At 42.5% G+C, this 25,826-nt stretch overlaps 1 protein-coding gene across 6 annotated transcripts in view; it reads right to left on the reverse strand.

Annotated features, from left to right (window-relative positions):
- The window catches only part of PAK3 (p21 (RAC1) activated kinase 3), a 174,942-nt gene that overhangs the window by 13,489 nt on the left and 135,627 nt on the right, over positions 1-25,826 (reverse strand). For all 6 annotated transcript variants that reach the window (XM_063170537.1, XM_063170541.1, XM_063170539.1 and 3 more), the window contains exons 2-11: positions 23,536-23,732; positions 18,278-18,378; positions 13,531-13,684; positions 12,446-12,483; positions 11,082-11,213; positions 10,314-10,476; positions 5,836-5,899; positions 2,101-2,149; positions 1,212-1,324; positions 215-332 (exon numbers count right to left, since the gene is read on the reverse strand). In XM_063170537.1, the coding sequence (XP_063026607.1) occupies positions 215-332; positions 1,212-1,324; positions 2,101-2,149; positions 5,836-5,899; positions 10,314-10,476; positions 11,082-11,213; positions 12,446-12,483; positions 13,531-13,684; positions 18,278-18,378; positions 23,536-23,710 (1,107 nt within the window). In that variant the 5' untranslated portion in view covers positions 23,711-23,732. The remainder of the gene's footprint in view (positions 1-214; positions 333-1,211; positions 1,325-2,100; positions 2,150-5,835; positions 5,900-10,313; positions 10,477-11,081; positions 11,214-12,445; positions 12,484-13,530; positions 13,685-18,277; positions 18,379-23,535; positions 23,733-25,826) is intronic.

The raw sequence follows: 25,826 nt of genomic DNA on the forward strand, positions 1-25,826 counted from the left end.
TCTCCAACCCTGTTACAGTCATGGCATTCGAGGGGAAGGCAATACTAGCTTTTGAAAGGGAAACATCAATTGTTGCTATAGGCTGTCCCCTGCAAACACAGATAGAATGGCTGCTGCTGCAGTGGAGCTGCTCTTTCTTCTCCATACAATGACAACACCACAAGCAGAAGCATCACCTTGTCCATGCAAACAGAAGCACAAGTGGATCCCTCACCTCCCGACAGACAGCAGCAATCTGTCCTTCATCCATACACGTCTCGGTGACAACATCAGTTAAAGAGCCTCCAGCCAAGTACTCCATCACCACCCACAGCTCATCACCTACAAGGTAACTGAAAGGAGAAAATAATGCTGTGGGGATGAATGTGCACAACCAAACTAATGAATAATCATAACCTACAACTGATTCTTGTCTCCAGGTAACTTGCAAATGAAGACAGAATAAAATGAAAAGGACATTCATTCTAGGCTACACAGCTCTGGGAATCTGCACAGTGGAAAAAGGAGATATCTTAGGTGACAAGCAAGGGAAGAATGCACTTAATAAGATAAGCAAGCAAAGATAAATCTGGAACCAGGACACATGCCACCAGCTAGCTCATCATCTTAACTCATGAATTCCACCCCTAACTCCAGGAATGATGCAACATAACTTTCAAAGTTATCCATGGGAGGAGAGTGTGCACCACTGAGGACAGAAGTTGGTCCAATGTTTGGAAAACCTTGCAAAACATACATTCAGAAACAGCAAAGGCTATTAAAACACTGTCAAGTTAGGTGTTTCTGGAAACAAGAACTTAGTCTTCCTGGCATCCCCAGCAATGGAAAACAGCAGAAACCACCCAAAGGAAAGAATTTCTAGGAAAGAATTTCTTGTCAGCACTTTGCACAAGAAACAGAAAATCTGATCAACTTTGAAAAAAAAAAAAAAAACAAACCCAGAACAACAAAACAACAAGGAAATACCTGGAATATGGAGCTGACAACTGTTGTTTTAGTGAGATATGGCTGGTCAAGGTTTTTGAAAAGTGACTTCAAACTATGCATGCCAGAACAGACTAATGCAGAGTCAATGCAATCTCCTTCCATCCACTGGAGATGTGTAGAGAAAAAATAAAGAGCTCCACGTTCTGCAGTGATCAAAGGGTTTTTTTAACCTTTGGCCTGCAGTGTGTAAATGAACATTCACGTGGTAATACAGAACAACTTACCTGTCTAAATAGTTAACAATATTGGGATTCTTATTTTCCCTCATGACCAGGATTTCATTGATAATTAGTTCCTTTTTGGGCTGCTGTTGGAGATTCATTTGCTTTATGGCCACCTAAAATGACATTAAAAACCATTAACCTGAGTAGTCTATTGCACAAGATCAGACTGAACATGCAGTGGACAGTTCCATGATTTTTGATTGCATCACCTGCTATTCTTGATTACACAACAAAGCAAACACAGACATACATTATGGATGTTGTTCCACAAGAAAAATAACAAGAATAATAATGGGGAACAGAGACAGAACAATTTCTAAACCAATACATTTATACTGGCAATAACAATTATCTACTTTTTATTAGCACAAAAGCTTGTTGGGATTTCTTAGCAGATTTCTCTCCATAAAAAAAAACATTCAGGGATAATGTAACATGGTACCAGGGTGGGATCAACAATACTGAGGAGAGCACCAACTTGTTCTGAAGACAGAGCAAGTAAAAAAATTCATCTCTTAAAACTGGACTTAAAAGCTGTGGGTAAAGCATCCAGACAAGCACAGAGAGTACCAAGGCCCTTATTGATTCTAGGAATCCACAGGCACCTTTTCAGGCATTTATGAAAACCTCAGATCCAGTGTTGCTGGAAAGCATATGGCCACAGTAAGTGCTCAGTTTCTCAGGCACAAAACCACACTGTCCTTAAAGAGCTTTCACTGAAAAGCTGCAGACAGCAGTGATGGATTTTGCCAGTTGACATTTGTCCATGCTTCAGAGGAACAGCCTTTGCAGGAAAGCTCTACTGGCCACCCAAAGCTCCAGCCACAGCTCACAGCAGAGGGGAAAGCACTCAACAGCTGCAGAAACTGCTGGGATTTTTGACACTCACCTCTTGTCCTGTGGCAATGTCAATCGCTGTATAAACAGTTCCTGAAGCCCTAGAAACAAAACAGCAGGAGAAAGTGAGAAACATTGAGAAACACTTCAGTCCCTGGAAGTGAAAGCCAGCCCAGACAGGAGAGCTCTGCTGCCTAGAGTGTTTTGTAAGGGCTCACCCACTCCTCAGCCAACAGCATGGCAGCCCACCAGCCCTCTGCCAACATGAAGAAGGGCTGGTGCAAATGTCCAGTGTACATGCCACATTATTCTAATTCAAAACCTAAGGGCGGGGGGAGTGGCTAAGAAAACTGTTAAATAATATGTTCAATTCCTATCCATTTTGCTGTGGTTAATTTATTTTTTTCCCCTCTTTTTTTTTTTTGTGTGTCTGTGAGTGTGCTTTTTCCATGAAATGTAACACACAATCCAGTTGGGCCTTCTCACACCTTTAAATTGAATCCATCTGCCAAACTCAGGCAATGTCACGCAGTCACTCTGAGAACCCTGAACATATGACAGCCATTTGAGGAAAAGATCTAAATACAGCTTTCTCCAGCATGCAAGTAAACAATTTTCCATCCATCCTGCAAGGTCACAGCTAGAGCAGGTTAAGGCATCTATTATTTCACATACAAATTGAGGACTTAGAACAGAGGATACTTAGAGAGATTCTTTGTCAAGAACAGGTTTTTTTCAAGAACAGGTTTGCAGGCAGCTGCTTCTGTTGAGTGCACCCAACATGTGAAGGACTCTTCATGGTGTCCATGTCTTACTTCTGTGGCACACACAGGTTGTGTTGTAGAGCCACCAGAAATAAATAGTGTGCTCATCTGCAGACTAGACAGGGTAGGGTTTGGTTTGCCATCTGCCTTTCCTTCAAAGATGTTCTTCCCCATAATGACATGAAGAGCTGAAAAAGCCCCAGTCAGAGGCAATTCCTTTGGGTTTCAGAGCATCTAGGGGCTTGAAAAGCTTAGCTTCCTTCTGAGCTAAACCACAGTTTTACACTGCCATCACTTAAGAAGCCCATGTCTGCAGGAGCAGTGAGGCAGTGGAGAGCCAGGGAGGGAATTCTCACAAGCAGGAATGTGCATCCTGCAAGTGTCCCAGTGATTGAAAGTGCCAAAATGAGTCTGCTCCTTCTCACATGATCCCCTGGCTTGTTTGTTTACCTGCAGGCTGAAATATTTCAGAAGCAGTTTAATTCAACAGAGACCTTATGTCTGCATTGAGAGCAATATTCTCATTGGGCATGCTATGCACACTTTTGATATAAAGGCAAATGCATTTTCCTATGACTAATTGACAAGATTAATCCAATTTGTTTTCATAAGAAGTCAACAACATTTATTCAGAATTGCTAACACTGTGATGATTCTCCTGAGCAAAGTCGTATCAGGCTTTATTTCAAAACAGCTCCTGAAATTAGAATGTTTTTGGAATGCTCCAGGCCACCTACTTGTGAGGAGTTTAGATAATGATAATTTAAGTAAAGCTGAGACTTAAATGCAAAGGCTTTACGATTCTGCATTACAAAATTTCACTTCTAAGCCACTCATTTCTGACCAGTAACTTTTAATTTGTCCTGCAGCACCTGGTCTTTACTGCAGTTAGGCAAGTGCCAGCACTCACCATTAGATCTGTGTCACTGTGTGCAGGGCAGTACTAACCAGGCTGCTCATGGCTCCAGACTAATTTGTCTCGCTACAAGAGCTAACACTGCTTGAGCAAACACAACCTCTTTATCAAGTGCTAGTTAAAACTAAGTTTCCTCTGGTGTCAGCAACATTTTCAGTCCTCAGCTGGAGACAGAGGACAAAACAGGGACTCAGCACTGACCTGTTCTGCAGCACAGGCCTGCTGACTACTGTTCAATGCCAAGTGGCTGTAAAACCATCACAGTCTTTAGTAACTTCCCAGCTGTGTGAAGCCAAGCAGTGCAATGTGCTGGCCAGTTGCTCTTCCTCACATAAGCAGCTGCTCTCTACCTGGAGTTCCCTGAGCAGCCATACCTCTCCCTGCCTTGCTCTCATTAGCAGCTACTAAAAACCTGCTCCCTTCCAACACCCCAACACTAGTCTTTGGCACAGCTGTACCCAATTCCCTGCAGAGGTGGCAGCTCAGGAACTGGCACCTGCTTTAACTGAGCAAATCACCTGCTGAGGCAGTGCCACAGCCCAGCACTGCTGCAGACGCCCAAACCCCAGCCCTGCAGCACTCTGGGTGCTCCTGATCATCCTGTTTGATTACCTTTCTGATCATCTTTCTCTTTAGGATCTTTTCCTATCACAGTAAGTTGTCCTGCAGTGTTAGAGGCATGAGTCAGTTATGGCAGCAAGCTACTCCCCAAGGAGGAGTTTTAACTAGCACTATGCAATCTTCAGGCTGCACTAAAAGCTGTAGGAAATCCATTCAGATACCCTTGTAGGCCACATACCAGCCACTTGTCTTTCCACCAGCTGTCAAGGCACCTTTGTGCAAGCTCACTCCCACGTGAGGGTGATGGTCACGTTCTCACAGTGACAGCAATAATCTGCTTCACACACATGTTTATTCTGCTCTCACTTGTTCAGCTGACACCCCTTTCCTAAGAGACAGGCACAGCTTGAAGTTTCCACTGACATTTTACAAATGACAGCAAGAACTAAAGCTTTGGATAGGAAGCAAGTTGGAATTTGAGAAAGGGTTTTTATACAATAATGGAGCTTAAAAACCTTGCCACAAGGGCTCTACCAAATCACAGAGATCTAAGATAAACCTGCCAGAGAAAGGGCATGGGTGTGTCAGCCTTATTGCATTAACTATTCCAGGTTAGCAACAGGCCACTCTGAGCTCAGACCTCACAAACAGTTAAGGCAGAACAACATCTCCTGATGCCAGAAAACAGCTTCTGTCCTCCACTGCCAGCAGTGGCCTGGCATTACACAGATGGTGCCAGTCCTCCTGGAACAACACTGCCAAGGAAACACCAATGGTGCAGGCAGCCCATAGTTAAAATGCAAGTCAGATACCTAATTTTGAGGTAAGTTCTTTTGTTCTTGCCTCCTCACATAGGAAATATTTCAAATTGATCCAATTTACAGTTAGCAAAGCTGGGTTTCAAAAGCGAATGGCTTGGGTGATTATTTTCAATAAATGCCTAGAACCTGCAGGATCCACAAAGGATCTGCCACAAGGTAGATGATTTATCTTCCTCTGAAGTGCATTGGCACTGTGTCTGTTACTGAATTTTTGGGTTTTCAGCCCCTGCTAGAAAAAAAAAAAAAAAAGCTTATTATTTAATCTCTGGTTTCAGTTTCTAAACTATGTGGTTATAAGCCTGACCACTGAATATTGTTTAAAGCAAATATTTGAAATAAACATTACTGAGAGCTGACAACTATCAGGTGGTATGTTTCCCTTTTAGGTAATAATGTTTTTTCTCCTTTCTTCAGCATGGTCATATTATTTTGAGACATACAAAAATGATTTCTCCTAAGAAAATAAGCAGACAAGAGCTACACACTTGAGGGACAACAGATCCTTCAGGCCTTTCTCCTTGCTGCAGATGAGATTCTGTCAGCATCAAGTTGTCTTTCAATTACTTTTGACCACAGTTATAAATTCTGATCTGTACTGAGAGACAGGAGGATCTAAAGCTGATCACATCTGAACATGTTTGGAGCTTGCCTATCTTCATGCTTGATGCTCCACCAGCAAAATACCAGGCCCATGGTTTTGCACAAGTAACTGGGATATGACTTACCCTTGGCCAATTTTTTCAAATCGAGTGTATTTCTTCTTAGGATCTCCCACACTCACAATGCTCCCTGAAAGAAACAAAATGCAAGATTCTCACTTCAAACCAGAGATTCCACCTTCCAGCAGATCTGAAATGCAGCCCCACTGTCTGGGCCTTTGAGCCATTTGTGGTCAGTTGGGTAACAACAACAGCAACAGAGGCAGCTCCCTAAACAGATGGCCTCCATAAACACTGATTTGCTACAGTCCTTTAGGGTTACCCTGACAAGAAACTGAACACAAGGAGAAACATCCAGAACAGACACAGATCAGAAAACAAGAGGCACCAATGCAAGCGTTTGTTCGCTACAAACATTAAGGAGAGCTATAACAACTCTGCCTGTATTTTCTTGGGAATAAACACGCTGTGATTCAACAAAAGGTTTACTACTTCTGAAGATTAAATGTACCTTCTATTCACTTTTTTATGAGCAGTTACCATTTTTGGAACAGAAAGAGTGTTTCCAGGAGAGGAGGAGACCATCTCAACCTTTCAGCAGTTTGCCAAAAGAATGCCTTCATGTTTGCAGTGAACAGCATCTAATTTTGCCATCAAGAATGATGGGGTTTCAGAACCAGGGCCCCCATCACTGGTTTCCAGGCTAAGTTCTGAAGACATCCCTGCTCTGCACAATTTCAAGAACCACACTGCTGGTTTTCAGTGTGACACAGCCCCGTCACTCACACTGGACTCACCCTCTCACCAACACACACACACACTGTTCATGTTCTCCTGAAACCAGCAGGGTGGGTAACAAGGACAGCAGTGCTCCTGGGTGCTGGTGTGACACAGACAGCTGTCCAAAGGGATGCTGATCCTGAGCCCAGCTGGTATGATGCAGAAGACAGATCAAACAAGGGCCTGCTGCCTCCCAGAAGCTCCATACTGCAGCAGTGGGATGGTCAAGCTCCACAGCATGAGCAGGAGGTTTATACCTTCTCATCTCCTATCCCTCATTTTAGGCAGCTAGAAGGGAGCCCCAGAGTCCTCTAGTCATGTTCTTCTCTACTGAAGAGTTATTCTGTAGTGAAGACCTGCTCTAGAGAAGCAGAATGAGCATTTCTTTATGCCATGTGTTTCAGTGAGATGAAACTATGAAAAGTTAACCAGATTCTGAAGGTTTCCCAGCTTGGGTTCCCGACACACCAATCCACCTGACTCTTGCAGGCTGGCACAGCAGGGCAGACCACTTCAGGGCACTTGAGACCATGTGGGCATCCCAGGCAGCAGGCAGGCTCACCCTGCCATCAGCCCTGGCTGGCATTCCCAGAGTACTGGGCAAGGGGAGTGAGCATGTGGGGCAAAGGAAACCTCTTCTCCTGCAGCTCCCATTAACACTCTTGCCAAGGGCTGCAAAATTGCCTTAGCAGGGAGTGTACCAGATGGTGCTGATGCCCTGTCTTCTCACTGTGCTGGCAGGCAGATTCCTGGCCAGGCATCCAGTCAGATGCCCATTTGGATGCTGAAGACCTCTCTGCTTCATACAAATGGCCTGGACAGGGGGAAGAGGAGTTTGTGACTACTAAGAGGGAATGGTGCATCATCAAGTTTTGTTTTGGATGCACAGGTAAACAAATATGTGTTTGGATTTGTAATACAGGGATACACAGCCAGATCAGTCAAAGGAAATAAGCTGCAGATCACTGAAGTCTTTCTTTCTGAACTCATCTTCTTAAACTATTTCTGTGATGTACATTCCAAGGTAAGTGCTTAGAAGACATTTGCATTGAGCCACCACCTCAGGCTTCACTGTTTGCATTCTATCAAGGAAACTACCAGACCAGAAAAACCAGTACTGTTTATTGAATTAAGCCTTTCCATTTGTTTGAGTCTATCAGATTTTGGCTCTTTCATTAGACACAGACAAAATATCCTAATTACTGCTTTTTTTCCTTCCCATCAGATTCCTGGCATCTCCAAATGTGCAAGAAGGTGTCAAGCAGGGCAAGGTTTAACTTCAGCTGTCAGTGGCATGAAGTCCACAATGGGTGATGGGGCCAGACTGTCCCACATGGGACTGACTCACACCCTGTGGCTCACAACCCCATGAGCTCTGCAGCAGTAAATCAAACACTTCTCTAATTCTGTGCTGGGCTGGACAACAGGAAAAACTCTGAGCTGCCAGTGCCTGGCTGGGTGCTATTTTCAGCAAGTTAATGGAATGGTGTATCTACTACAACAGATACCACAAGTTCATGGAGGTTCATTTACTTCAGGAAAGAATACAGAGAACGACTGAAGAAGAAAGATTTTAAAAAATTATTTTCCAAATTTGCCACTAATTTTGAAGTTCAGATTTCCAGAGTTTTTCCTCAAGACTTGAGTAGCTGCTTTTCCAGGGCAGTTGTTTGTGGCTGGTTCCCTGTACTTAAGCCAATGTACATCAAACATTACAGCATTAAAATTAACAAAGTGACAGGTACACAACTTCTGCTCAGACAAGCACTCCCTACTCTGGACAAAAGATAAACCTATCAGCTATTTTGATGTCTTTAAGCACTTTACTTTATCAAGTCCTAAATTAAGTGGATAACAAAGCTGAATTGGGCCAGTTCTGTTTTATAGTTATCAGTGGAACATAGTCATGATTTCATTACAGACAGAATTTTATTTGATCTTATCTCAATATTACAGTCTTTACTCACTAATAAAACTCTAAAAGCTCTAAAAGAACTCAAGCTATTTCAAGCAGAAAAGAATTATGAAAGCAATTTTAGATAAAAGAGAGCAGGGGACATCTTCCTAAAAGTAGCATAGAAAGAGTTGTGAGGGAAGTAGGCAAGGTGGAGCAGTCATGCAAGTTAAAATAGAACAAGTACCACATTGCTTAAATATAATTAGTTCAAGACTCAATAAAAAAGCATCATGCCTGTTTTCAGATAGCTTCATGAAAGCACAAAAATATTTTCATTGCCCACATCACAATTTGCCCAAGGCAGACATTCAGACCTTGCTCACTTGGTAGCAAATTGGTAAGAAAGAAAAAGCATGAAAGCATGTAACATTTCAAAGATGTAACTCCCCAAAACTCCAGGGCTCAGTGCCAATCTTGCATATATAGCAGCTTGAATAAATGATAGACACACCTGAGCTCATGGATGCAGGGTACCTGTAGATCTCAGGGGGAGCAGCCTGCCTCAAACATTTAGCATCAGCTGAAGAAGCAGAATTCCTCTCTCTATAAGCTGACATACCTGCAGGTAACCACCTGCTCTGGAATTTATTTCACTGTGCCCTCAGCTAAAGCTATTGAATTTATCCCTTGGATACTCCCTAATGTCACTGAGATTCATGTCAGCCTGGTAAGGATGCAGGAAATTCTGCAAGCAGCTGAAATCTCACAGCTAAGGAAGGCTCCAGCCTGTGCATTCACAGCAGCCATCAGTGGCAGGGCAAGGATGACAAGAAGGTTGAGCAATGGCAACCACTGAGAAAAGGCCACAGCCACACAGCACTCTATTACAAGCATTTGGCTCCATTAAAGACACATTATTGGCTCTGTGATATGACAGAAGGAGGTGTAGATCAATCTGCTTTTTTTTTTTACTAACAATTAATGGTAGACACAGAATAACCTGGCTCTGCTCTGAACCCAACCATTTAATCTGAGAACACTGCACTGGCAGCTATCACATGCAAGAAGCAAATTCAATTGGTTGCACTGCAGAATCAGGAAGGGCTTGATGTGCTTCAATAGAGAATGATCTGCACAGGGGTTGGAGCCAACAGTCAGGATTCTAAAAGTATTAACGTGCTGGGAATTAGCTATGAGAAAGTGCCTTGTTGTCTGAGGAACATATAGCAGATGCTTCTTCCAAAGGAGATCTCACTGACAAAACTGTAAAATTCTTAAAAATAAACTGCAGAAGTAGGAGGAGCAATAACAATTACAAAAAGGACAGCAAGAGAATACCTGAAAAATGTGTAACTGTCCCAAGGAGAGCTCACTGAGGCTGAAGAGACCAGCTTAGTGCTGCAGTTGTCTACTGGTAAAAAATCCCACACCAGTATAAAACCTCCCACAAACAAAAACCCAAAAACCCAACAGATTTTTGCAAAGTATTTTGACTCTGATGAACCATGAGAAGTTAGGAGTCTAGAGAGAATTCAGGAACCCAAACATTCTGTTTCATTTGGCCATTAGTACACAGGAGTTCCCTGTGTCATTCACTAGGTCACAGCCTTTTGCTCAACCACAAACAATCTCAGCTTTTGCCTTAACCACAGAAGGAAGCTCAGGCAAACCCAACCCAGTCCCAGCTGCCCTCAGAGGCAGCAGGAACACTCCAAGTGTTCTCTTGCTGCCTCAAAGCACAACAGTTTCTGTAGGGAGCTGTAAATGACTCTGTGACACTAAACTGCAAGAAACATTTGGTACAGCTAAATGCTGACACATACAGCAAATACACTGCTCTGGCACACTCAAAATACCCAATACATACTCAGTTTCTCTAGGATCTCCTCATCTGTCATCTTGGACTTTTTTCTCTGCCGGTCTGTGTTTCTGTACAGGGTGTTTGTGTTGGAGTTTTCAGGCTGGGGAGTGGTGGCTTCTTTAGCTGGTGCTGGTGCAGCGGCAGGTTCAATAACAGAGCGGGTGTAGATCTGTGACAAGAAATTATTTTGTGTCAGAAAGATGGCTGGCAGAGATCCCCCTGAGATCATATTCCAAGTACAAGCCCTTAGGAAGATCGTGTCAGCCACATCCAGGACTCTAAAACTGGTTTTGCTGTCCACTTCTCAAACTGAACAAGCAAAAATGAAAAGTTACAAGTTCATGGCCAGTTTCACGTTCAATTTTCATGGACTTGCTGATATAGTCCATGGAGAGGGGCAGGTACCTCCAGAGGCCAGTATGTCCTATGTACTTGCCAGGATATGTATCTGCATCTCTGGGTTGCTATCACTGCTGACAGGGAGCCTGCGCAGCTGGACAAAGTGGCTCTTTTTCACACCTGTAGCATTAAAGGACATTAAAGTACCTCTTACCTGATATAAAAAGAAAGCCATGGCCCTCACCAGAATCCCAGGAAACTGACACAAGAATGTGAAAGTTCAAACCTGAATTTCCCAGTGTCAGGGGCTGGAGTGAAGCTCTGTGTCATGGCAGGACTTCCACCCAAGCACCTTCAGCCCCTTCAGTCCTGTCTGATCACAAACTTGCAGCTCTGCACTGCACCAAACACAGACCTAACAAAGCTGGCACTTACTGATTTGGTGTGTTCAGGCCGTGGGGCGATAACGGGCGGAGGTTCATTGTCATCTTCCTCCTCTTCATCATCTTCATCCTCTTCTTCAGACACAGAGGGAGCCAGAGGAGGTTCTGATGCTGTTTTTGTGCTCTGTGGACAGACAGTACAGTGAGTGACAGTCTCTATCCTGGCACTTTGAAGCTCTGACAGCTACCTACACCCTCAGTCTTCCCAGACATCAGAGGCCAATCTAGACATGCACTTGCTCGTATGGGCCTAAAGTTTAAGTTAAACCCAGCACAACACTTAAAGGAATAGGTGAACTGAACTCCACCAGTCCCACCTGCTGCTCAGAGGCAGGGGGTTATATCATCTCATCCTAAATTTGCTGGTGAAACAAAAAAATGAAAAGGCACCTTCTGAAGTTTTTACCAACTGCTTTAAAGCTGGCTACAACAGACCACTAGGAGAACTGATGCAAATCAAAGGCACCATTCAACATATTCACATCTGACTGCAACTCTCTTTAAAATGCCATCCCTTTGGTCCAGTAGAAATAGCAGTAAGGGAAGCCCACAGCAAACAGGGAGAGCTGAGTTGGTAATTTTGGAAAGCTGTCATGCTGACTGTCTCACTACTGCCTCTGTCTGCTAGACAAAAATACTACAGCATCTGCCAAGGTGTCCATATCCACTGGAAAAGCTACTGGGAAGGGTTCCTCTGCTCTGGTGAACACCACACTTCCTCTGAGAAGTGTGTTCTATTAAAGATAAGGGAAGTGGCATTGACTGAAAACCTGAAGTGTGAATATTCAAAGATGATTTTCATTTCATTATACACAGTTGGCTGTGTATAATAATCACAAACCTCACATGAAGCTGCTTAACACTTTAAAATAAAAGCCAAATCCCCATTCAGTCACTTGCTATTTAATTCACTAACAACAACCCTAATAAATTTGGTCAGTATTAATGTGTATGTCACTCCTACATCTCTGGGATTGCTATTGCAATCCAGCATTAATTAGAGTGGATGGTTATTTAAAACTTTCCTTCAATGGTTCCAGTGAGTTACATATCAATTATAACCTTATTTATATTCAGTTATATATCCAGCTGTACTAGAGAGAAATCATGAAACTCGATAGAAATGGCATTCTAGATTTTTAAAACTAAATTAAAATTGGCTCATTAGGTGGTGCTGCATATTGTTGTGAATGATATACACCATGGCTAAAACCAGCAATCTTCTGTCTGCTAAACCAGACTTTCACCTTTTTAAAAAGAACTCAAACAGAAAATCATAAATCAGCCAGGGAAAGTTCATGGCTTGCTCCACAACTCTTAAAAATGAAGAATATCAAAGGTTACTTTCCCACTCACCGAGGGATGGGCTTCTATGTATCCATGGGCGCTTTTATCTGCAATGAGCAAAGGAGAATGAACCAGATGCTGCTAAGAAAAAACCCTGCCTGTTTTGGGGAATCCCACAGAACAAGTCAACCCAAATAGAGATTGCTCTTCTTCCACACTATTCCTTCAGGAGCAACACCAAGGAGGGGAACAGAACAAAATTCCAGACTGTCTATTTCTGGCCTGTTTGCTAGTAAATAAAGTAAATAGAAATTTGGTCAAGAAAAAGCAAATTGTTCTTTAACTGTCAATGCTTCTGTTCCACCCAAGAGCTAAAGCAGCGTTCTCTCCTTTTTTTCTCCTTTTCTTCCTGTGGTCTTTTTTTTTTTTTTTTTAATTAACTGCATGCATTCATTCTCATTAGCTTGCTGACAACATTTCCACAGAAAAGCTTCCTCAAAACTCCCCTTAGCCACAGCAGCTCTATTCTGACAAAGCATGAGAACAGCTCCTGGGTTCAGGAGCACACATGAACTGTTATGAAGTCTGTATTTCATCACAAAAGGAATTGCTATTTTAGCACACAGTAAGCATCAAATCAGCCAAACACTTTAATTATGAAATTTGGGTAAAAAAGATGCTTCTCTCAATCCTGGAGATAAGTGCACAGTTTTCAGAAAGACTTCTGAGAAGTTTCTGCATTTTGGAAGTTGTCTCGGTTGAACCTTCAAATTGAGGAAATGACAGACTCCAGTGCCACAGACCATCCTGTGGAGGAAAGGGAACTCCAGCAGGTGACACTCCAAATGCTGTCTGCACCCTGTTGGCTACTGACACCCTATTTCTAGCTGAAGCTGTCAACAGGCACTCTACCAAGCTAATACTATCTTAATGGCATTTTTTTTACAAAATCTTGGTTAGTTCTAAAACCCTGCAACAAAGCAAGGTCACCATTTTAATAATGTTTGGGGGGAAGAAAAGGAGAAATGGAATTAATTTCCAGATTATTCCACAATGAAGAATTGGTTCAGGTTGCCTCCTGACAACTTGAATGTTGGATTTTGCTCTGACTCATTCTGGAGCCTGACCTCCCCTGCTGGGAGACATCAACTTACCTCCTGATGTAAAGCTCATGTATTTCTGGTTGTTAACTGTTTCTTTTGAATCATAAAATTTGAGAACATCTAGAACAGCCTGTGGGTTCTTCTTCTGCTCCAGTTTTGTTATGTTGGAGGTCTGTAGTAGCCTGGCCCACTGCTCTGGAATGCCCTGTAGACATTGAGTGGAAACAAAGTGGGTTTAGAGTATTTAAAATCTGCAGCCTCACAGATCTTTATCAAGATCCCATGCTTGCTGTAAGATTACTTGCAGAAATTTTGATTGACACCTTACAATTAAAATAAGATGCAATCATTTCTTCTCTATCAAAAATCTAGCTAAAACCAGGACCCAACTTTATAAAAATAAAGTAATGACTGTGAAAGGAAAAAAAGGGGATGAAACTTCTCTGGAAATCAACTCTGCTCTTCCATGGAATAGTGATTTAAGGCTTAAGCTTGTTTGTCTGGTGATTCAGGGCAGACATAACAAGACTATTCTATATTGGTGCACAACACAGTGTTTTTTAGGAGCTTTACACTGGACTTTTCATGCTTAGGAGTGCAAACACATTTTGCTGAAATGATCACTGCTGTCTGATTCAAAGGGAAACCCCACCCTGATCCAACTAATTTTCAGTACACCAGGGAACACTGCAGGGTAAAGAATCTGCCTTTCAGCTCTCAAAATCATGACACTGAGGTATACCACAGCTGCAAAAGATGTCTCTAGATTCTCTACTGCAAACATACAGAAACCAGGGATTCATAAAACAGGCTGAGAGTTCATCCAAAGCTTTGGATGAATTCTTGGACATTTTATGGGTGAGGTGGAATTTGAAAATCTATCCAATTACTAAAAGCCCCAGCTCTACACTGAAATTCTATTGATGAGAACTTGCTTCAGTTATCCAGGACAATTCCAGCATGTCATTTCCTCCTTTACTGCACAGCTGACATTGACCAGCGAATTGCAGGGCTCACTGAAGGAAAAACATGCCACCCCAATCTACTTCCATACAGCTTCTTCTCAGAAATTGCCCACAAAACAATGTGTGACATGGGCCTCCAAAGTTTAGGATTGATGAAAAAAAAGTGGGAAAAGCCAAGCAACAAATCTACTGCACACACATCAACCTGCTGCTGCAGTGCTATGACATCTCAAAGAAGCATTTGGGGCCTGTGACGCACCTCTGGGAGCTTCCCTGGGCACATCTGTGAGCCATAGAGATCTGGCTGTAATGGACGTAAATAAAGAAAGAAAAGAAAGTTAAAACAGAATGTGGGAAAACTCAGAAGGTGGTGGGAGGAGGAAACCAATGGGCCAGAATGGGCAAGTCCCATCTCAAATGGGAATTACTAAGTGGATACCAAATAGATCAGGTGGTAGACAGGCTACAGGAAGGTAGATTTAGGGAAATAGAAAAATCACAACTGTTCCAAAGTTTGGAAGCATCATTCCCCCTCCTTTTGCTTTTAAACAGTTTTTCTCTCCTCATAAAAATACATTCCTGAGAATTAATGGCAGTTGACTAGAAAAATTACATGTGCTTTCCCCAGTCAATTTAAAACTAAACAAAAAAAAAAAAAAAAAAAAAAAAAAAAAGAGAAGGATCTGGGCTTTTGCTGTTTGACTAGTTTTGAAGCCAGATTACCATTTTTGAATGGCTCTATAAAAGTTTTTTCCAGGCTTGGGCGTTCTCCAGCCCTGAGATCACCACTTGACCAGTGAAGACAGCAGATGGTCAAAGTCAGATTGTGAAATCTGGGAGGCTGTGAATTGCCACAACACAAACATTCTGTGTGTGTCAGACTGAAAATCAGGACAATTGCAAAGAAATGCTTGATTAGATTAGGAACGTGCAACTTCTTTGGATCTACAGCCACAACTTTTCCCACTTACAAATGTCATAATCTAGAAACTTTAAAAGTTTGGTGGGTAACCACATTTTCTTCTAGGCTGGGGATGAGAAAATAGTTTCAAACATGCATGCCTTACAAAAAAACATACCTCAAAGGCCTGCTAACCACACTGCCCTTCATTCAGAAAATGCAAATCCTTTTTCAAGAAAATAAAGGAACATAGAGCTCTAGCAACATGCTTCCACCCAACAGTTCCAAACAATTTTATTCTCTGCTTTAAAAGCCCTATTTCTTAGCAAATGTGGTTGCTCCAAGCACAGTGAAATGGAGATGTAATATATTTTCATGATGGACAACACAGGTTGGTGCAGAAGCCTGAAAGCCAGAACTCAGGAGTCCATGCAACTGGGCATTAGGATGCATCTAACAGCAACCAGGGGATGCAGCTGGGACAATGGTTTGGTGTCAGAAAATGGCCCAATGCATTGCATATAACCAGAGAGCAGGCACTACTGGAATGACAGCTGCAGTAATTCAAAACAAAAAAACCCTGTACGTTTGCACATTGACTGGATGCTCCCATGGCACTTCCAAACTTTTGAAAGAGGCAGACAGTGGGAATATCAGAACATGGAATGGGCTAGTGGCAGTCCCTTTGCAGGATGTACTAACCACAAGACTACCCAGCTGATACACAGGTTCCATCCAGGTTGGGACAAACCAAACATGCCTAATGTACTGTGTAATGCAATGCCTGCATCTGGGATTAGTTGGGACCAATGTCTAGTTCCTAATGGTGCAAAAATTCCCTTCCTTTGACTGATGCTGGACTCCACTGAGGACTACAGTATTAAGCCTTGTGCTGGCAAGCTGTGCATGGGAAGTCTCCTGTCCCTTTGGTTAGTTTTGAATTGGTTGCAGCTTTCTCAGACTGCAGCACTGCACTTCCACACTTCAGGAACATGTGTAACTGCAAACCAGCAGACATCTCGCATCCACTGTTGGAAAAGGAAGAAGGTATTTATAAAGAAACTGTGCTACAGCAACAAAGCTGGACCTATTTAGCCATGTAGATTTCATTTGCTTTGTGTTGGTGGCATCTGACAGCGAGAAAACCCAAAAGGTCTCTGATGCTAGAGACTGTTTTGAAACACTGGTAGATAATAACGACATTCAAAATTATCCAAACCTTGATCCTGAAACACAGATAGTGAGTGCCTGTGCTTAAAACTGAAGTGTGTTAAGCCTGATGTCTCTCCTTTCTGCTCCAGCTGGCAGGGACATGAACTAACCAGGACCCTGACCACCTGTCAGATTGTGAGAGAAAATGAGTGTGACCCATTGTGTTTGCCTGGAGTCAGAAGGAAAAAGTCTCAAACACAGGACAGAAATAAAGGCAGAAGGCTGAAAGGAAGAACAGATATAGAATAAGAACAGCTGAATGTCCAGTGGGAAGAAAAAGGAAAGTGGGAAGGTGAAGACAGACAAGAAGTGATGTGAGCACAAAAAGGGGAGAAACAAAAGCATAAAGTAACATAATATAAAGCATAAAGAAACAAAAGCATAAAGTAACATGATATGAGGATAAGGAGAATGGCATTGAAGATTAATCTGAACAATAAAGTGGCTACAGGGAAAGAAAGAAAAAAAGGAAAAATCAGGATAGACAGCAGGGAAAACACAATTTTAAAAGCTTTATGCAAAGCTTCTGATCAAAAATGACCACATCTAGGCTTCTTAAACACGCATTTAGTCAAGCCCTAGGGTTTGGCACAGAATAAAATTTGAAGATTTTATGACATCTATTTGAAAAATCCTAATTAACTAGTCCACTTATTTTAAATGTAGCTGTATTTCCTAATTACTAAGGATAATTCAATTTCACTACTCCTTTGAAGACATGCTGTAATTAAATGTGTCTTTTTTTCTTCTACTGTTATTCCTGTTGTTGCAATTGCTACTGTAGGACACAGAAAGTTTCCAGCTTTCTGAAATGTCTTTGTGAAACAAAAGTAGCAATCAAAGTAGAAAATTAAGAATAAATCACATTTAAGGCTCAAATTCTGAAAATTAGCCATCCTTTGTCCAGGCAAATGATTTGTCCCATCCTACTTGGTGTATGCAGCCAGTCAGCACTAGCAGAGTCCACAATGGTGATTACTCAGTCTGACCACTCAGCTCATGGGGCACTGCTGGTGGCAGCAGAGTTGCTGATACTCCCTCTCACCTCCACAGCTTAACAAAAGGTAAGCTCACTGCCATCTCAGCTTCAAGGAACAATGGTTTCAGTACCCTACTAGTAATCAGAGAAAAAATGCTCTGAAGCCCCCTGCACACTTCAAAGAGCTTCTATCAGATTCGTTTTTCCCAACATTTTGTGATATTCGAGAAGTAAAAGCTGACAGCTATTTTATTAATACATAAAGGCTAGAAACACTGATCACCTAGTGTATAAACATATTTTGAAGGATACTAAATTAAAATGAATGGACTTCCACAGTGCTGCAGCTTTCTGAGCGTTTCCAAGGGTTACCTGCAGAGAGCTGGACTTTGCACTTGAGGCTGGTTGTCTACTATGCATGTAGGGGGGGCTTTTGATATTTTCCCAAAGACACTGAATAACCAACCCTTGTAGCAGCTTGGGGGACTGGTAAAAGCATACACCTACATTCTTCCTAATTTTCATTTCCCACAGACACTCTGCTGACAATTCTTGGAGAAAAAAAAAAAAAAAAAGGCAGCCTGAATCACAAGTTAAACACTCCAAATCCTAAGCCCAACAAATTAAAGTCTCTTTCTTCACAGTCTGGCTGCTGTGATCTGATGTTTCTGGCAATAGGAGGTTATTTTACCATCAAGAAACTAGAAGTTCTGGTAAGCATGAAATAGAGCAGTTACTCACTGTGAATTCTCCAGTGACAGCATCAAATCCCACATGAATGGTGTGTTCAAAGTCTGAGGGAAGAGAGATCTCAGGACGTTCCTTCTCTTTCTTCTTGTTGGCTGGAGGCAAAAATGTTAACAAGCACTTATTTTCTGAACAGCTTTTCAATTAAAACTTTTAACAATCAGGTGTGCTCAAAATAGTGCTTTAAAAGTGGAAAACAAATCAATTAACATCCATCCAACTTGAGAAACAGACCTAGGTTAACACAATGCCTGTCAACCCCTGTCAGGGAAGGTCTACAAGGTGCTACTTTATTTTGTTTTTCTTTCAGTCAATGTGACTGCTGCCAAAGCAAGCTATTCATGAAGTAGTCTTAGGCTATCTCTAAACCAGTATGATTTCTATTTTCAGTTCCTTTTTTTCACTGAGTTTTCATCTCTAGAAATGAACTCCTATTTGACTTTGCGGGTTCCTGCAGAAGTAAATCACAGAGTACACACCATGTGTGTCTGCTCTCCAACGTGTGTGTATGTGTGTCTGCTCTCCAACATGGTTTGAGTCCATTTCAAGATCAGTCAAATCAGAGGAGAGGCTTTTTTAGATAATCAATTTTTTTCCTACAGGTTCTATGAAAACCAGCAGCTCATGTGGTGACTCCTCTTCCAACTAAAAGGCTGAAACAGCAGCTCTGTTTCAGCAAAGACAGAATCTGCCCAGCAACAGAATCCCATAAATGTCTTTGGAAAAGCTTTGAGCTCTCAATTAACTAAGACATATGATCATAAAATGCAGGCTTTATTAGTAATCCAGATTTTTTTTTCTTTTTAAATCACCACCAGTATTCCCAGAGTGTGAAGTATCTTACTTAAGCAGGCAGACTCAAAAGTCAGTCAACCTGCATTTGCTTCTCATTTCCCTCCCTCTTTACAACCTTTTGAAAGTAACATTCCCTGTGGTCATCCAGCTCCTGCACTTCTGACTACTGACAAATGTCACTTCAGCCCAGTTTTACTGACCCTGATAAAGAATGATGGGACAAATGCTGAGGGAAGCTGTCTTCACTTTCCTGCAGTGTTTTAATATCATGTTTGCCAGCTCCATAGTTCATCTAGGGGTCTCATCCAAGGCTGGACTCATTATGTACCATCAGTCCCCCCAGTTTAAGTTTATCTTTGCTCAGGCTGTAGCTCCACAAAGCCTCTATTTGCATACTTCCTATTCCACCTTACAGCCTCCTTTGAGATAAAGATGCTCTGCTCTTTGTCCTTACAGTCTATTTGGAATGCTTCTAATCCTTTCTCTGTGTTGCTGCATTTATCCTCATTAAATAACTGTCACCTTTTGTCTGTGCTGCACACCATTACACAATGTTCACCAATGAAATATTTTCATTTAGCATTCAGTAAAGATGGCAGCAATATATAAAATACAAATGCAAAGGCTTTCCCCTTCTTCTATCATTAAGATAATGTTGTTTAATTTTCAGGACAGATGTTGCCAGTTAGAAGATGTCATCTGTGTGTAGATAACAAAACTGGCTTCTTCTCCCTCATCATTTGCAAGCTATTGCAGCAAAAATTACACTTAAGGACTATCAAATTCAGTTCAAAGCAGCAGTCAAATCTAGGAGTGAAATAAGGGATTATACAAAAATGCTCCACCAAAAGCAGCATTTTTCCATTCCAGGATTCTCCTGCTGAAGGACAAGTGATCCAGCTCATTCCCCAAGATCTGGCTCATTTGCTTCATGGACCTGTGATGTAACACCTGTGGTCCAAATGCTGATACACCATAAATGAATCACAGAATTAAATATCTCTTTACTACACCCTCACCTCTTCCCAGTGTAAAAACATCAATGTTTCTGTCTGGGCTCTGCAAATCATATCATTCCTATTTCACACAAGCTGGCAAATGATATGAAAAGACATGACTTTTTTGAAGCACCTGACTCACTGGATGCAAGAGGTTTGTACTGAACATTCCTATTTGATTTTCTTGTAAATGCCCTCCACAATACACTCCTGCTGCACAAAGTTATCCATGAGGTATGGCCTCCACACCACCTCAGCACCTATGACAGGTTAAAATAGAACACAGAAAAATTGGTCTGTTTTCCACAGACTGCATCAACATCATCACCAATATGTTAAAAGAGCAGTTGTCTGGGAGAAATATGTGACTCACCTAAGTAGCAGCTTTTCTCAGAGAGAGAGGAAGGGTTTGACCTCATGCTTATGCCTTCCTGTTTGCTCACCTCCTCTTCAACTCACTTTGCTCTTTCCTCCATTCCCTCTCACACTTGTCCTCCCATCCTCCTTCCTAGCCTGCTCCTCCTGTGGCCTTGTCCTCTTTTCTTGCTCCATTGATCTTTACTCTGCTGAGTTTTCCTCCTTCCCTCTTTTCTGGTTTTTCTGTACAGGAGGTGCCAGGCCCTGGTCCCCTCTGCAGCCAAGTCTAAAGCAGCTTCAATGGAAGTGGCATCATCCACCCAGGAACTCAGCATGGATGGACATCTCAAAGGGGCATCTGAGCTGTGCAGCTCAGCCTCCTCCTGACTTCTTTAGGCTGAATGCTCTACAGTGCTCTCATGAGCCCCAGTGTGCACACAGAGTGAATTTATTTCACAGCATCACAGGGGGTTTAATGAAAGAACAAGCCTGTATCAAACAAGTGGAAGTACCAAGTCCTTTCTGCTGAGGTAACACCTCTGCTGAATGATGCACTACTGCTGTACTCCACTGTGGCTCCCACCATCATGATGATCTCTGAGGCAGGAAGGCAAATTTCACAGCTCCAGCAGAAAAAGTTCAGCTCCTTATTCCACACAAATTGCCTGCATGACACTGGAAAGTTATTTCAGTTGTCTGCCTTGGCTTCCTGTCCTCAGGAATTGGGGTACCTTAGGTCAGAGATGGGAGTGAGAGGAGCTACACAAGGAATATGAGGAGGTCATGTGTGAGGGAAAGGGGCAGGACACCACTGCCTAAATGGTTTATTTCAACTGCAGATCCACAGAAGGTCTCCACAGTGCCATCAGTGGCTTGCCAAAACAAGGTTTTAAACACAAGTGCTCAAACTCTAACTGAAAATGCTGCACTCCAGCAGGGGAGGGACTGCAGAAGATTCCTGGTGCCAGGCACAGCAGTCCTGACACACACCACAGCCTTGGAGAGAACACACTGTACCATATCCATCCTCACATCCCTCTTGTCTGGGAGCAAATGAAAGACAACAAAGCTCCTGTAGGTTCAGGCAGAAATACCCTGCCATGGTGTTTTCTTCACATTCTAGTGACTTACAGCAGTGATGAACTATGGATTTAACATAGTGATGCTGCAAAGCACTGCACTAGATGAGAGCAGACATATCAATCACCAGTTTTATAAGCAGAAGTCTCAAAAATGTGTCACAGAGTCTATGAAGCACACACAGGCCAGCTGATACCCTGACCCACAAACCAACTCTGCAGTGAAAACTACCTCAAGGGACTTGGCCAGTCAAGCTAAACTTCCTCCATTTATTATTTCACCCCACAAAATTAAGCTATAAATCTTATCTTTTCCTCATAGTCACATTCAAAATTATGACACTTGTATGTTCCCTAAGATTGCTCTGACTGGTAGTTAATTACATTTTTAATGTCACTGATCATTTCAAGGAGGGGTTGTTTCTGGGTCTCCCCTTCTCTGCATGCATTTTCCACAGCATCTCCTCATTAAGAAATGCTGCCTTGGAAAGGGATAATGCCATCCTGCTAGCATTCAGGGGAAGAAGTGATCCAAGTCTTTCCAGGAATTAAGCAAGCTGGGAGAAACCTTCATTTTGGCCTTTAAAAAGAATGAATTGAAAATTAATTTTGTTCCCAGAAGGGGACATTTGGGGGAACAATCTGCAGAGTGAACCGGCTGGGTCTGCCTAAGAAATCCAGTTACAGTTCTCACAACAGAAAAGTCATCAGGATTGCCCATGGCTGAGGGGAGGAATGGGACTGCCACTGTGCCTTCTACTGCCTGTGAGGAGTTTTGAATGCCAGTCTCCAGCTGCTCCACACAACCCCATGAAGCCTCATGAATGGGGCAGCACAGGTAAGCTGGTGCTCCAAGGGAATGACCACAGTTCCATAGCTCTGAGCTCTCCTTGGAGGGACACTGAAGACAGAATCACTCCTGAAATCCAGCTGGACTCATGCTGCTGACCACAACCTCTGAGCCCAGCATTCCAGCCAGTTCTCAGGCTCCCTCACCATACACTTACCTATACTGCACCTGACCAGTCTGTCTGTGAGAAGCTCTGCTGAAGACCTTACTAAAGCAGAGGTAACAACCACTGCTCTCCCTTCACCACCAAGCCTGTCACTTCAAGGTAAAAGGCTGTCAGTATAGTTCAGCATGAATTCCTCTCCACAAATCCATGCTGACTATTCCTGACCATGTTCTTATCCTTCATTTGCATGGAAATAGTTTCCAGGAGGATTTTCTCTACCACTTTCCCAGGGACCAAGGTGAGGCTGGCTGGCTTCACTTCCCCAGATCAACACTTTGATATCCCATCATCAGGAATATCCCCCAGCAACCCCAACCCTCCAAAGACAATCAAGAGTGGCCTTGCAGTGACATGCCTTGCAGGTGCAGCCCATCAGTTCCCATGGGACTAGAAATAAAGAAGATCCCTTCCCTTAAACCTGCAAATAAGCTAATTCAAAACACACACCTTTCCACAAATGCATTTCAAAGAATGCAATGGAAATGCTGTTTGCTGCATCTTAAAAAGACTCTCTTGCTGCATCCACACCTACAGGTTATAAACCAAGCCATTCTGTATCCACTTTCACTGCAAAAGGAACAAGCAAGAAGAGCTTTGTTCCTGTTCTTGGAATATAAGTGCATTAAAAAATCCAAAGTGTCAGGCATATTGCCCTGTCACTTCTGTGAATGTATTTTCACAAGGACACATCCTCATCTCTGTATTTACTGCTAATGCAAAGCAAAATCCAAAGGAAAGGATTCCCCAGTATAACTATAAAGTTATTTTTAAAAGGCAAGTTGCACAATGTGTGCACATTTTAGTGTCTTTTCATAGACAAGAAAGTAACTGACTGAACACCTCCTCCTCTTTTGAAATGTGTTTCTAGAGTAATTGGAACAGAAGGCTTTGCTACCACGGCCTGCAACCGAAACAGAAAGACAACAGTGGCAGAAAATAAACACAAAAACCAATGACCAGCAGAAAGCCCAGAGAGAGAGCCCCCATCTGCAATGCTGATACTTTACTTTTGTCCCCTCCTCCTGGGAAGATGGAGCGCAGCCTGGCTTTCTTGTTCTTCTCCTCGGGGGCCATGGGGAGCGGTTTGGAGCTGTGGTTTAACGCTGAAGAATCGCGATTGTTGCTGTTCATTCTCAACGGTGGAGCTGGAGGTTTCTCTTCAATATCCAGACTATCTGACATCTTCAGCAGCCCTCACAGCCTCCTGCAAAGCACAACACAAAACATGCTGTCAAGGGAGGATGCCAAGGCTGGTGGCTTGGGCAGGTAAAGCTTTCTAGTGGCATGAGAAAATCTCTCTGTTAGAAGGCTGCTCTGAATAAGGTTGCTGCTGGTTGCTGTAAATAAACTGAGTGGCTAATTCCTAAAAAATCAAAGTGTTACCATTAAAATACAGATTTTTCTTTATCTCTGTTATACATTTTTGCAGTTTTTACTTACAACTATTTCCCTGTAGTTGTTTGCAATCCAAATTTTCCTCTCAAAAAGACTTCCAAAGTAAAAGTTAAATGACTTACTGAAACTACCTGGCATCGTAGTTGATCATTTTTTATTATGTAAGAAACAAGGTCCTCGTTGAGGGGATATGGGTAGCCAGCAACACTTCATAAAATTAACTGTTTTAAGACCCAAAAGTAGAGTATAATTTCAGACAGTTCAGAACTGATGTGGGCAATACTTTTTAAACATTATGATTCTATAGGCACCTTGTCTTCCATCCCCTAAAATCAATGTAGCTCCTTTTAAAGAAGGCACATGCACATCACTGTGAATGTGTTCTGGATCTCTCGTCATGCTGAGGAGGTAACACAAGCTATTGCCCTCATCAGCTACTCTCTTAAATTTAAAGGGAAGCAACTTGTTTTTCAGCTATGGAAGATGGAGGGTTTTTTCCACAACTATCAACCAAACATGGTGACTGTCACAGAGAGAGGTCCTGAAGCTCCAGCTGCTCTTCCTTTGGTCAGGAGGTAAAGCTGTCGTAGTTGAGAGTTTTTGGGGTTCCACTGTTGGTCTTGGGTTGTTTTTTGTTTTTTTTTTTTTTTATTAGAACGGAGATTAACATTTTCAACAACCACATTTATTTTGATATAACTGTAGTTTTTCCAGATTTATGGGTGGTACATTAATAGGAAATAATGAAATTCACATCGCCTTAACTAATGTTAGCTTACAAGTAAAAGCTAAATGATCAACTGGAACATTTAGAGATGTTCACTTCAGACTGTTTTTCATGATGCGGGCATTTTAGCCTTTGTTACCATTTTTAAATTACCACACATAAAATAATGACTCTTTAAAATTACTTGACTTACGTTTTTAATTTCATCCAAATTAAATCCCAAAACGTCAGGTTTGAGATTCAAAGCACCAGTCCATTGAAAAGAACAAATGAAATATACCATCACACCTCTAGTTTGCATCTGTTCCCAAATATCTGCATCTCCCTGGGATCCCACGGACCCATCCCAAGGTCACACAGCTCAAAATTCTAGCAACAGCTGGGTCCCAGTCCTCTCTCCAGTACGGACAGCATGGAGCAGTGATCCTGAAGACCCTGATTCACAAACACACACCTGAAGCTGCTACTAACCCCAGCTGCTCACCTCCATCAGGGGAGCAGTTTGAATGAGCACCTTCCCAGCTGCCTTCAACAGGTTTGTGTTAAATTACTGACCTGACCTTCTGCAGCACATTACAGAAATTTCAAACAATTGTTCTGCTGGTAGATCAATGGGTGTTCACCATCCAAAGAGGATGTCTATCATAGGCTCACCCTGTGCCAGACCTCCCCTCACCATGGGCTGCTCACCTCCACCCGTAACTGCAGCTAACGCTGAACCACAGGCAGCCACTGACCAGGTGCTGCTCTCTAGAGCTTTGCCTTCAGGCCTAAAAGCTTGGGAAACATCACACACTTGTAACTAATGGAGTAATGTACTGGAGGCAGCTGTCAGAGAGAAATGTGTCTGCCATTTGAACCACACCATCTGGGAAAGAAAAGTGATCCTTCAAAAAAAACGTGGTCCCCAGCATGTGTCTGGTTCCCAAGAGAAGGCCCTGCTCACACAGTCCCACTGTTCAGGTAAAGATGTGCTCTGGTGATGGAGGAACACAGCTCACCCCCCTTCAGAAGCACATACACAGGCAGTAAAGTGCTATGTATCACCCAGAAACAGCTGTAACTGTGCCCAGACCAGAGCCTGTGCCAGTGTAGTTTTCAAGTACAGACTAGCCTACTTACCTAGAGAACTAAATGCTTTTGTAGATTGAGGTCAAACAGTTAATATTACTAATC

The sequence above is a fragment of the Melospiza melodia genome, chromosome 16 (assembly GCF_035770615.1).
Source record: "Melospiza melodia melodia isolate bMelMel2 chromosome 16, bMelMel2.pri, whole genome shotgun sequence".
In the NCBI taxonomy this organism is placed as follows: Eukaryota; Metazoa; Chordata; class Aves; order Passeriformes; family Passerellidae; genus Melospiza; species Melospiza melodia.